Here is a 13,887-nt window from a genome sequence, read left to right as displayed (position 1 = left end):
GAAAAAGAAAGATAACTATAAAAAGAGTGTATGTACATGTCTGTTTGAACTTAGGGCATAATAAGGATGGCTGATTAAAAAATAATCAAAAAATTGTAAATTTTCCTATAAAAATCATAACCACAAGAGAAAATGAGATCCCATGTATAATAGCAATGAAAGTATAATAAGTAAACCTCGGGCAAAATAAATAAGAGATTTACATGTGAAAAAAATGATAGCATTACAAATTAATAGGGGAAAAGATGGATTATTTGATATTATGTTGGAAAATTACTTTCTAAAAAAAAGTAACTATTTTGCCATCTGGAGAAAGAATAAACTGGATCCATACCTTACTCTTTACGTTAAAATAAATTAGTTATTGCTTTATCATCATTAGTTAGGAAACAAGACACAAAACTGAGATGCAATGAAGGAAACAAATTGATAATTCTGACCACATACATATTAAATTTCTCTGTGTCAAAACAACCATAAATAATAATAAAAGGCTAATTTGTAAAAATATTTGTCAATTTCATGAAGGGGTAATTTTCCCAGTAAAGAAAAAGCTCTTTAAAATAAATATTAAAAAGCAAACAATGCAATAGAAAAATTGATAAAAGATACAAACATCATGGTACTTATGCATATTTCAGTACCTCCCCAACTTTGGTAAATGCTGGAATCACCTGGAGATCATTAAACAAATATTGATGCCTGGCTCCCTGATAGCTGATATAATCGATGTGACATGTGAGTTGGACATTGGGATTTTTTTTTTATGAAATTTATTGTCAAATTGGTTTCCATACAATACCAAAAGTGCTCATCCCAAAAGACATTGAGATTTTTAAAAGCTTCCCTGGTGATTCTAATGTTCAACAAAGTTGGGATCATTGGAATATGCAATAAGCCTATAAAAGATTACCACTAATAATAAGAATGTAAATTAAAACAACAAAGTGATTCCATTTTTCATTTATCAGATTGGCAGGGGTGAAACAATAAAGCTTCACGTTGGTCAGGGTGTGGGGAAGACTATAAGACTTTGTTGATAGAATGTAAATTGGCATAGACTTTTTGGAGGGCTATTTGGTAATCTTCATTAATATTTAAAACCTGCATGAACTTATATTCTGCAATTCTATTTCTAGGAATTTATTGTACATAAACTCTTACACAAATCCTCAGTGATGTTCGATGTAGCATTATTTCTGTAACTGCTTTTCATTTCTGTTGTTTGTTTATTTAACCTAACAAGGGCTGTGACTTAGAAGCCATTGATGGATGGAGATAGCAATCATCCCCTCCTTAATATATCCATGGCATTTGGGCCTCGGACATTGCTGAGTGGAGCTGGGTAGTACTCTCTTCCTTAGGAATCTCATTGCATCCATAAATTTAAGTAGGAGCAAAGAAGTCTCTTGGTGGAAAAAGAAGGTTGGGACCCTAACCTCTTTCCACTGGGTATTGAAATTATTGAAATGTATATGATGAACTGAGGAGATCTTCAAGAAAACCATTGAGGCCAGATGGCAAGGAAGGACAATGGGAGTCCCAGAGAGGAAATGCCCATAAAGATGAGAGGAGGTTGGACCAGTGTCTAGGACTCAGTTTCAGGGCTTAGTTTATTGGAATCTAAGGTACAGGAGTAATGTTGAGACTCCTTTGCTCACCTTGCTACGATGGGTCTATTTGTGGGGGAACAGATTCCCTGTGTGGAGGGGTTGAGAGAACCTTATTACCAGGTGATAGTTGGTAATCAGGTAACTTTTCTGGGGGCGGGGGGGGGTTCTCTTCATTAATCCTGTCAGGGCAGGTGCATTCCTTAGTCTGGGCAAGTCAGCAGAGATACCTCTGAGGAGAAGTCTAGAGTCAGCAGACAAGTGAGAGGGAAACTGTCTCAGTGACAGGGACACCAGCCTGGGAATTCTGAGCTGCTTGGAGTGGAATCTTGGGGAAATAGTGCTATCTCTCTGCCAAGCTGGCAAAGAGGAGAGAGGAATCATTGTAATTCAGATATTAATGGCATATTTTCTAGGCTTTGAGGTAATACTCATAGCATCAAAAATTGGCAGATATGATCATGCTCGGATGGTGTGATAATTGTAGCCATTTTTTTTATCTTTTTTTTTCTAACAGCAAAGGAAAATGATTACCATTTGCTGATAGGTAGGAAAGTTCTTACAATACGAGCTCAATATTGCATGTATACATATATGTATATGTAAATAATACCGATTTCTATGTATGTATGTGCGTAGAAAAAAGAACTCAAAGGAAATATATCAAGGCTTCAAGAAGTTATCTCTGGATGATGAGATTATTGGGAATGTTTATTTTCTTTATTAAACTTAAAATTTTTTCTAATGTCTACACTGAACAAGTGTTACATGCTCTTGGTAGTCAGAAAACCAACTTTTAGAAAAAGTAGAATTATTGTATGTTAGGTAAATAGATAAAATGATATATGTTAAATAACATGTTATATGTTTAGGAAAAAAAAGAGACAGGGAAAGAAAACTGCTGTATTTCATGCTATGTGCCAGGTCACCATACTAGATATCTGCATATGTTAACTGTAAAAAGTACATAGGTATATTCTTTTATGCATATTCTCTGAGAGCAACAGGAAGCACTGAGTAAGGACAAAGTCAGGCAGGTCTGTTCGGGGGAGGAATTTTTCTTCAAGTGCTCAGAGGCCCTCTCCTCCTCCTCCCACCTCACCATCTGGATCCTCCTCTTTCCCCCAGCTGGGCCATCCACCAAGGGATAAGGCAGAGAGCAAAGCCATGGCTCATGGAAAACTTAACCGAAGCAGATAGTAGAGCCCAGGACAGCAGGGTCCTGAAACTGCCGAATATGGGAACTGACTCACGGTATGAAAAGAGCTGTCAATTAGAGAAAAGGATTGCATTGATGTGTCACGCCTGATGGTGGAAATGGGCCTTTGTGGGTGGGTAGACTTGACCTCAGTGTAAGTAAGAACTTAGTCATATGGGAAGTATTAAATTTCCATTGCTGGAATTATCCAAGGGGTACTTGCACAGAGGAGATTCCTCTGCTGTGCAGGAAATTGCTCTAGAATCTAGATGGTCTGTTTCAGCTTTGAGATTCTGTAACTCTCTATCCAGCCTTGCCCTAGATCCAGGGGACAGTTTGTTAATCCCTGCAGCTACTTGACAAGCCTATGGGAGAGGTCTTCCGACAGTCATGCATATAAGCAACTCCAGTGGTGGGAATTTCACTAGGAAGAGGGGAGGGAGGGGCAGGGCCAGCCTGGCCTGGTGGGGGAGATATTAGGGGAAAGTGGACCTTTGGGCCCCCATAGGTCAAGGTCTATGGGTGGCCATCCATTCCACCAACCTTATACCCAGCCCTGGCACTCACCTTGCAGGGCGACTTTGACAGAAATACAGAACTTTTGTCCTGCACAGCTCTCACCTGCCCACCGACACACCCTCATAAGTAGCAGGTATTAACATAGCACCTGCAATGTACAAGTGGAAGATACCAGAACCAAACCAAACCAGCCATCAAACAAACAACAACAACCACCACAAAGCAAAGAGGCCACTGACAAAATGCAACAGCAACAAAATTTCACAGGCCAGCTAGAGACAACACCAACAGACAAATGTAGAGGAAAGAAGAGTTTTGGAGTCAGAGAGGCTTGAATCTGCATCTTGGCTGTGACACTGACTAGTTGGGTAGCATTAGGCAATTACTTTATCTCTCTGAGACTCATTTTCATGATCTGTAAAGTGACGTTAATAGTACCTATTTCGCAGGATTGTTGTCAAGAAATGCACACGCACATATGCATACCTGGCACGCAGAGTCTGGCATGTCATAAACCTCAACAAATTATAGCTATTGCTATTTTTATTGCTTTTGCTATGAAACAAATAAATTGGGAAGAACCAGCTATAAGTGCACTTGGAAGGCAAAGAACCTACAGATCAGTTGGAGCTGGAGAAGTCAAAGAAAGCTTTGTTCATTGACGGCAATGTGCTTTAAGCACCTATTAGTGCTAGGTGCCATGCTGTAGGTTCTGGGTGTCAAAACAGATGCGGCACCTGCTCTTCCATGATGTACAGTTGCTAGGCAATGAGCAAGGAAGTAGAAAGGAATTTATAGTTATAAATTGTGATAAGTCTGATCAAGGAACAGCACAGGGTGCTATAAAAGACACTAGAAGTGGGGTGCCTGAGTGGCTTAGTCGGTTAGGCATCTGACTCTTTTTTTTTTTTTTAATGTTTATTTTTGAGAGAGAGAGAGAGAGAGAGAGAGAGAGAGAGAGAGTCAGAGTGCGAGCGGGAGAGGGGAGAGAGAGGGAGACACAGAATCTGAAGCAGACTCCAGGCTCTGAGCTGTCAGCACAGACCCCGATGCAGGGCTTGGACTCATGAACAGCGAGATCACGACCTGAGCCGAAGTCGGATGCTTAACCAACTGAACCACCCAGGTGCCCCTGTGTCCGACTCTTGATTTCAGCTCAGGTCATGATCTCACGGTTCATGAGTTTGAGCCACACATCAGGGTCTGTGTTGACAATGCAGAGCCTGCTTAGGATTCTCTCTTTCCCTCTCTCTCTACCCCTACTCCACTTGCTCTCTAAGAAACGTAAAAAAAAAAAAAAAAAAAAAGACACTAGCAGAGGGTACCTGATTTTGATTGTGGGAAGAGTCAGGGATGACCTCTTGGAGGAAGCAGGCTTTTTTTTTTTTTCTTCTTCACATTTATTCAATTTTGAGACACAGAGAGAGACCGAGAGCACAAGCTAGGGAGGGGCAGAGAGAGAGGGAGACATAGGATCTGAAACAGGCTCCAGGCCCTGAGCTGTCAGCACAGAGCCTGATGCGGGGCTCAAACTCACAAACCCCAAGGTCATGACCTGAGCCGAAGTCGGATGCTTAACTGACTGAGCCACCCAGGCGCCCCACTGGAGGAAACAGTCTTTAAGGTAAACCTAAAGGCAGATCAGAGTTCGTCCCGTGTGGGCTGCAGGCACAGCACGTGCAAGGTGCCGAGAGGTGGTAAAAGCTGGCGCATCTAGGAGCTGAACATGTGTGTCTGGAGCATCGTAAGTAGGGAGTGATTGGGTGAGAAATGTCTGGGAAGGTGGGCAGTTGGCTGAATCACATGAGGCCTTGAAAGACTTGGTAAGGATTCGGTATTTTATCCTGAGGGATTGGATGCCACTGATGGATGTTAAGCAGAGAAGTGATGTGAAGGAAATCACTGGCTACCGTGTGGGGAATGGAGGGGACAAGACTAGAGGTGGGAAGGTGAGCTGCGGTGGTTCAGATGGGAAATGGTGCCTTGGGCCAGGGTGAGGGGCAGAGATGGACAGAAGTGGTGAGATGCTAGAGGGATTTCGAGGCAGATCCTACACGGTAGGAAGATGGATTAGATATGAAGGGCAGAGCAGGGGCGTCCAGTGGGCTTCAGTCACCTGGCCAGGAAAGGTGTAACCATAGAGGTGGTCCTGAAGGGCGATCCACCAAGTAGCAGAGTAGAGGGCAGGTGGGGAGAGACTGGAGAACTGAGCCCTGAGCTGGGCCTGAAAGGAAAGGCAGCAGGAGGATGGAAGGGAGAACATTCCAGGAGGGGAAGCTGCAGAATCCAGGAGAAGAGCTGGGAATGAGCTTGCCTCATGCCAGGTAGGCGGCACCGGGCGGCACCGAGTCAGTGAGCCCTGCCAGGAGAGAAGGGTGGGCACGGGGCCACAGGGCATGTGACAGGAGCAGGGAAGCAGCAGGGGTGGGGCCCGATTTCGCCAGGCCTCTGGAGCCAGGAGGTATCAGCCTTGATGTCAGAGATAAGGAGAGCTGTGTGGGCTCCTAGGCCAGCAGCCAGCCAGCTGGCCAGGCAGTGGCCCATTTCTCAATGCTCCAGGTCTATGCCAGACAAGACATGAATACGTGGCACAAAATTTGTGCTTTTTACTGATAACCTACTCTGATGATAGGGTGGGACATTTATAGAGAAAGTCTCTGGGCTCCCAGGACACCACCTCCTCTTTGGCTTCTTCCGGTCTCACTGGCTGCCTGTTCTGTCTGCCCCCCCTTGCCAGCTCTTCTGCCTCCACCAGGCATCCCGAAAGTGGGAAGCAGAGCTCACAAACTCACGCCTCTTCTCTTCCGTCTCTTCATCCCATCCTTTGGAGATCTCATCCAGCTCTGTGGCTTTAAAAATCATCTATACTCTGCTTTATGTATTAAACGGATTATCTTCCTACTCTATCTCCTGAGTACCTGAGGCTGCCCACCTGACATCTCTACTTGGGTAAATAACAGGCATCTCAAATTTATTTACGTATTTATTTTTTTAATGTTTATTCATTTTTTGAGAGACAGAGCACAAGCAGGAGGGGGCAGCGGAGGGGCAGAGAGAGGGAGACACAGAACCCAAAGCAGGCTCCAGGCCCTGAGCTGTCAGCACAAACCCCGATGCGGACCTCGAACTCATGAATTGCAAGATCGTGACCTGAGCTTAAGCTGGTCGCTTAACCTACTGAGCCACCCATGTGCCCCAGGCATCTCAAATTTAAAACTTCCAAGGGCCTCCTGGGTATATCAGTCAGTTAAGCGTCCAACTCTTGATCTCTGCTTGGGTCATGATCTCGCAGTTCATGAGATCGAGCCCCGCATCAGGCTCTGTACTGACAGTGCTGAAATCTCTCTGCTTGGGATTCTCTCTCCCTCTCTCTCTCTCTGCCCTTCCCCTGTTCACTCTCTGTCTCAAAATAAATAAATAAACATAAAAAAAACAAATGTCCGAGACAGAAACCTCCAGTCCCCTCCACCTCAACCTGTTTCACACTTTTGTGAGTAAGTGTACCTCCCACTTGCTAAGGCAAAAACCTAGGAGACATCACTGATGTCTTATTTAGCATCCAGTCTATCAGTAAGTCTTGTCAGTTCTGCCTCCAGAAAAATCCAGAATCTGTCCACTTCTGCTGTCCACTGCCACCAATCAATCCTTCACCATTTTCTCCTGGACTGCAGCTAAAACCTCCTCACTTGTCTCCCTGGGTCCCCTCTTGTCTGCCAGGCAGCCCATTCTCCACAGACCAGCCAAAGTGATCCGTGTAAAACACAAATCAAACAAAGTCGAACTTCAGATTAAAACCTTTCAGTGGCTTCCCACTGCTTCAGAATGACACGAGAGCCACCTCCGTAGCATCTGGGCCAGCCTAAGACTCTGACCTCATCTTCTACCACCAACTTCTCCCTCTCTTTCCCTGATCTCTGCTGCCCCAGACACACTGGTTTTCTCTCTGTTTCCAGAACAGATCAACCTTGTGCCCATCTCAACAGGGCCTTTGCCCTTAGCATTTGCTCTCTCTGGAACATTTTCCCACCATTCTTCTCATTGTTCGGGTCTCGGTTCAAATGTTACCATCCTACTGAGGTCCTCTCCTTGCTGCCAGTCCCTCATTATCACATATTTTGTTCTGCTATCTGTGACATGGAAATAGTCATCTATTTACTTATTGTCTATCTCCCCCATTAGAATGTAAGTTTCAGGAGCGTTGGATCTTGTCTGACCTGCTCAGGGCTCTGTCTCCCACTCTTAGAACAACACTGGGAACACAGTAGGAGCTCAATAAATATTGGTTCAGCCAATGAATAAGTGCTCCAGATGTGGTTCCTGGTCTTCTCGAGACGAGAGAGGCATAACAAGCCACAGGAAGAGTTACCTAAGAATCCAGTGCAGGAAGTGGTACTCTGAAAACTGATTCAAAGCTAGTCCGATAAACTGATTTTTGCCGAAGTATTGTTGGATGACAATGTGCTACCTAGTAATGCTGGCCTCTAATGGGGATCTAGAAAGACAAAGGTCTAATCCATATGGTGGTCCTAGAGGGAAACCCTTCAAGGACTAGAACAGGGGGCAGATGAGGAGCTATTTGAAAACTGGTGGGTACTCCCCAAGGACTGAAGGGTATCAGGAATGGTGGGAAGGGTGTGGGGCAGGGAGGTTGAGGGAAGCACTAGGGTGGGAGCCTTGACCACTCTTCACTTGTGACTCTGAGAGGAGTCACTGGCAGGGGTCCTGGTGATTGTATGGGGCAGTCAGCCTGGTCAAGAGGTAGAGTGGTATGCTTGGGAGGATTGGGAGGATTGGTCATCCCCCCAGCAGCCCTCAGTCGCCTTGCGTGGTGGAAGCTGGTTGACAACCACAGCTATGATGTGGGGCCTATCGGGGCCAGGCAAGTGAACCCAGGGTCAAGGCCCAGGATGGACCCACCAAGCTGGGGCCAGAAAGAGGGTGAGGTAGAGACAGAAAGGCCTACAGGAGGCAAAGAGACCAGTGCTCCTTATGAGCGAGGTACAGGCCCACAGGAGGAAGAGGCTTATGGCTGCAGAAGTCAGCCTGGCACCATTGCTGAGAATGTAGCTGCCAGAAGGATACAAGAACCTTGACTCCTCTCCAGTCACTGAGCCTCTGTAGGAAGCTCACACACTCACCCAGAGTAGAAGCTGGTGGGCAGATCTGGATCCACTGAGAATTACCTACAGACACTGTTCAATTTTTGTAGCCCACTAAATTACCAACGGGACTTACTTATTCAAGGTTTTCTCTTCACTAGCCGATAGGTGGGGCTCCTCAGGAAGGCCAAATCTACACATTCTCCCCAACATTTATGACCCTGCTCTGCCACGGTGCTAATTGTGCAGTTTGAGCACCTACTCTGTGTCAGAGACCCTGCTAGGTCCTTGTCCGCTCTCCTCGGGACCGTGTTAATAGAAATATCTTCCAGCTCAGGTCTCCCTTGGGCTGACGAGGTGTGTGACCTCAATCCCGCTGAGCCTCGGTCGCATCAACAAACAGAAATGCTAATCCCTCCCCAGCAGAGCGTCAGGCACTTGGAATGCACTCCGTAACAGGTGTAGTTGTTTTAGTTAACAGCTCTTGGGGTCAAGGAGGCAGGTGAGGACAGGTGAGGGGGGGTGGGGGTGAAGGGATTCCTCTGGGAAAGAAGGAAATCAACAAAAATACAGCTTCTTAACTCTATGGTGATGCAGGTGATCTTATTCGGAGCCAGCAAAGTCGGGGTAAAATTTAAGGAGCTAGGAACCTTCTAGCCAGGAACGCAGACATACCTGAGAGCCCCCAAGGGCCGTGGGAAGCAGAGGTGGGAGACTGGGAGTTTCCAGGTCCTGTGTGTGCTCAAACTCACTGACATTTCTTTCTGACCTGCTCTCTTCAGCCCCCTGTAGCTCCTGTGGGGCAAACACATCAGTTCCCAGGCCAGGACAGCCTTCCGAGGTCTGGAGAGTCATTAAGGCAGCGTCCCCTTCACTGGGGCTCAGCACAGGCTGTGTGGAGGTGGGGCTAGTCCTTCACGGCGAGGTGTCTGAACATCCTCAGGAAATTTGAAGGGAGTTTTGCAAGAACGTGGAAGCAATGCCATTGGATTCCTCCCGAAGATAAATAAGCCTGATGAATTATTAAGGAGGTGAAAGAAGTCAGGGCTTAGCTAAAAGAATCCCACATTTCTGTGAATATTTCAACCACTCCGGACCTATTTTGGCGAAGAGACTGTTCTTGTGCTGTGTGAAAAGCCTGGAGGGAGCTAGAATTAGGCTCACCTAGGGCGGCTCTTGGTTAAGGGAGGCCTGCCTTTCTGAGCTCGGATCCAGGCTCAGAGATAGCTTCTTACAGCTCAGCAGCTATTTTTAACGTTGTGAAACTCAATATGTCAGTGGGGAGGGCAGGAGGAGGCAGGGCTGGAGGTGAAGTGGCTGAGGCTGTCTGGCCCCTGATGGAGGCGAAGTCACTCTCTGGCTCGTGGCTGACACCCCTGCATCTCTTTATTGAGCCCCGAAAATAGATACCTGGCCTGGTGTTCAGGGCTGACAGAGGGGGGTACAACCCAGAAGAGAATTTAATAATTTAATCTGTCTCTTGTTTGAGCTCTTTCTTTGATTTAATACAGATGCTGTGTCTGGCAGCTGAAAGAGAATGCATCATAGCTCCATGGTAAAAATAAAAACACTAAACTAAAAACAAAACCCAAACCCTTGGTATGTTCTGTTTACAAGTGCTTTAAAACGTACATTCAGGGGCTCATTTGGTTAAGTGTCTGTCTTCGGCTCAGGTCATGATCCTCGGTTCGTGGGTTTGAGCCCTGAACTGGGCTTTCTGCTGTCCTTGCAGAACCCGCTTCAGATCCTCTGTCCCCCTTTCTCTCTGCCCCTCCCCTGCTCGTTCTCTCTCTCTCTCTCAAATAAATAAAAAAAAGTAAAATAAAATGTACGTTCAAGGGGTGCCTGGGTGGCTCAGTTGGTTGAACGTTGGACTCTTGATTCAGCTCAGGTCATGACCAGGGTAGTGGTCATTCAGGCTTTGTGCTGCTTAGGATTCTCTCTCGGCCCCTCCCCCACTCACACACTCTCTCTTTTTCTCTAAAAAAAATTGATTGTACATTCAAAATGTGTGTCTTTTCATCTCTCTCTGTGTTGGCTCTCAGCGATCCAGCATGCTCTCTAGTTGGGATACCCCATGAGCTCCCCCGTTTCAAGTCTCTCTTTTCCGAGGCCATGGTTTTCCAGTGGAGACTGTCTCTGGCCTAAACAGCACTATCAGAAACCCAGCAGCAGGGGTGCCTGGGTGGCTCAGTCGGTTGAGTGTCTGACTTCGGCTCAGGTCATGAGTTTGAGCCCGGCATCGGGCTCTGTGCTGACAGCTCAGAGCTTGGAGCCTGCTTCGGGCTGTGTCTCCCTCTCTCTCTGCCCCTCCCCCGCTCACACTCTCTTTCTTTCTCTCAAAAATAAACATTAAAGAAAAGAAAAAAAAAAAAAGGAAAGAAACCCAGCAGCAGCCAGACCACAGTCCAACTGACTAGAGTCCTGTGTAAAGTGTCACTTTTCTGTCTGTGCTGAAGAGTAGCACAATTTCCACACACCTCTCCCCACCCCAAATCTGCCACATGGCATGAGGATTATTTCAAGCTGAAAGGCAAGTGAGGAGAAGCAGATACAGGAAAAGCTCTCTGCCCTCCCCTTATTTGCCTAAAAGCAGGACATACATTTACAAAGGTGTCCTTCCTCCCCTGTCCACCAGGGAGGATGGAAGTTTATCAGGGAAGACAACACTAGATCCTCAGCAGCACATTGTACACCTTTTAATAATAACCTTGAGGGGCGCCTGGGTGACTCAGTCAGTTAAGCGTCCGACTTCGGCTCAGGTCATGATCTCGCGGTCTGTGGGTTAGAGCCCCGCGTCGGGCTCTGTGCTGACAGCTCAGAGCCTGGAGCCTGTTTCAGATTCTATGTCTCCCTCTTCCTCTGACCCTCCCCTGTTCATGCTCTCTTTCTCCCTGTCTCAAAAATAAATGCTAAAAAAAAATAACCTTGAACAACCTAAGTATATATAATTTTTATTTGTCAATCGTATCTCAATAAAACTGGCAAAAAAAAAAAAAAAAAAAAAGAAACAAGTCAGAAGGTGACTGGGCAGTGTCCCTAGTGTCACAGTAGTTGAAACTGCCAGCCACTATGGTGGCTTATACTTGAGTCCTGGAGCCCCTCCCTGCAGACCCTCTGGGGCATTAGTGCTGGTGGGGCTCCCCCTCCCCACCCTGGTGAGCAGACCAGAGCAGCCCTCACACCTTTCCCAGATCTGTGTCAGGGAGTATCTGAATGTGTTTTTCTTTTAGAAGTGTTTGTAACAGGCACCTGGGTGCCTCAGTCGGGTAAGCGTCCGACATCAGCTCAGGTCATGATCTCACAGTTTGTGAGTTCGAGCCCCCCATCAGGCTCTTTGCTGACAGCGCCGAGCCTGCTTGGGATTCTCTCTCTATCCCTCCTCAACTTGCACTTTCTCTCTGTATACAAAAATAAGTAAATAAATAAAAAGAAATCTTTATAAAGAATGTCTCCAGGCTTCCCTTGCTTAGTCCCCTGCAAAATCCACCTCCTACATGTTACAAATAAAAGGCAAGCAAACGAACTTCAACCTCTGCCAAAACACATGTTCTTGCCCTGGCAGCTTGTGTCCAGAAACCCCTGAGGGCCCCTGGGCCCCCTCCCCACCAGTCCTGCAGAAGATCCCATTCCCCTGAGCTGCAGCGTGGCCCAGGGTTCCTGGTGATGCTGGCCCAGAATGGCTTAGATCAGCATTGTTCCTAACAGAAAATGTGTTCTAAACTTAAATATATACACAATTAAATATTTATAGGTACTTTTTTTTTTTTTTCAACGTTTATTTATTTTTGGGACAGAGAGAGACAGAGCATGAACGGGGGAGGGGCAGAGAGAGAGGGAGACACAGAATCGGAAACAGGCTCCAGGCTCTGAGCCATCAGCCCAGAGCCCCACGCGGGGCTCGAACTCACGGACCACGAGATCGTGACCTGGCTGAAGTCGGCCGCTTAACCGACTGCGCCACCCAGGCGCCCCCACAATTAAATATTTATAACGGCTCCCCGCCCCCACCCATTACAGCTGGTCTTGCTGTGCTCATTTCCGCCTGTGTGGCCTTCTCCCTCATCTAAGGAAAGGAGTGTGTTTGGGCAAAGTGTGCCGCCCAGGACAGGGACTTGCTAAATGCTGATGAGAAAGGACACAGTGGGAAAGTGGAAGATGATTCGAAGACGTAACAGCATTTAAGGGCGAGCGGTGACAGAATAAACTGAGGCAGTTACTAGGGACAACACATGTGGCCCCGCTGTGTGGCCTTAACATGCATCTGCTTTACAATGTGGAGGAAGTTTTGACTTCGTTCTGTTAAATATAAGCATCTTAATGAGAAGTATACTAGTGTTGATGAATTTTTTCTAGAAAATGCACCTGGGTCGCTCCGTCTGTTGCGCCTCCGACTCTTGATTTCGGCTCAGGTCATGATCTCACAGTACGTGGGATCTAGCCCCGGTGTGGGGCTATGTGCAGACAGCACAGAGCCTGCTTGGGATTTTCTCTTCCCCTCTCTCTGCCCCTCCCTGGCTCATGCTTGCTCATGCACTACCCCACCCCCCAAAATATATAAATAAACACTTTTAAAAAAAGAAAAGAAAATGTTTTATGAAAAAAAGCCTAAAATTGATAATAGGAGTGGGAAATGGAAATCAGAGAAGGGGAGGGGAGGCTTATATCCCTGTCCTGTTCCAGTTGCTTATAATGGGAATGTATTTTTAAATTTACATAACAATACATCAATTTATGTAAATTTAACATTTTAAATAAGAAAGGGAAAAAAGTACTTTTCTGAGCAGATTCAATCAAACCAATTTAATTTCTTGATCGATTTTTCAATAGAATAATATTGAGCTGGTTTTCTATTTACTTTCATTAGAAGCAAGTCTTTTCAGTGGACCATGAAAATTTGCCTATTATAGTGGCGGGCAGGACGAGATTTTCCTCTACTTGTCTTAAGTTCTTGGCTGGAGCTCCAGAACAAATTCAAGGCTACTAGAGGGGAGGTGGGTGGTGTGGGTGATGGCCATTAAGGAGGGCATTTTTCGGGATGAGTACTGGGTGTCATATGTAAGAGATGAGTGAATCACTGGGTTCTACTCCTGAAGCCAAGACTATACTCACTTGAATAAAAAAAAAAAGGAAAAAGACAAATTAACAATAGAAAAATACAAATTGAAATAGGTTAAAACACAAAAAACAAAAAAACATGTACAAGGGAACCCTCACAAGAAAAATGAAGATCTAAAGAAATAGAGCCAAACACTTACAGACTAAGTTGGACAAAGGGTAGTAAGTTGTGAAAATGTGGCAAGATAAAGGGGCGTGAGCTAGGGCAGTTAATCGTGGAAAAGTAACTAGAAAGTTAAGGTTGTAAAGCATATTTTGTGCAAAGGTTTACAGAGTGATGAGTATGCTCTGTGTACTTTCCAGTTTACGACTTCATGCCTTTTCATTTTTAGTTTTATTTATT

The 13,887-nt window shown here is 45.8% G+C and overlaps 1 protein-coding gene across 2 annotated transcripts in view; it reads right to left on the bottom strand.

Annotated features, from left to right (window-relative positions):
• The window catches only part of PLA2G4E (phospholipase A2 group IVE), a 60,677-nt gene extending 51,041 nt beyond the window's left edge, over window positions 1–9,636 (bottom strand). For both annotated transcript variants that reach the window (XM_045448078.1, XM_045448076.1), the window contains exon 1: window positions 9,102–9,636. In XM_045448078.1, the coding sequence (XP_045304034.1) occupies window positions 9,102–9,281 (180 nt within the window). In that variant the 5' untranslated portion in view covers window positions 9,282–9,636. The remainder of the gene's footprint in view (window positions 1–9,101) is intronic.
• Between the last annotated feature and the right edge of the window lie 4,251 nt (window positions 9,637–13,887).

The sequence above is a fragment of the Leopardus geoffroyi genome, chromosome B3 (genome assembly GCF_018350155.1).
Source record: "Leopardus geoffroyi isolate Oge1 chromosome B3, O.geoffroyi_Oge1_pat1.0, whole genome shotgun sequence".
NCBI classification, from domain to species: domain Eukaryota; kingdom Metazoa; phylum Chordata; class Mammalia; order Carnivora; family Felidae; genus Leopardus; species Leopardus geoffroyi.
This window is presented reverse-complemented; position numbering and strand designations above follow the sequence as displayed.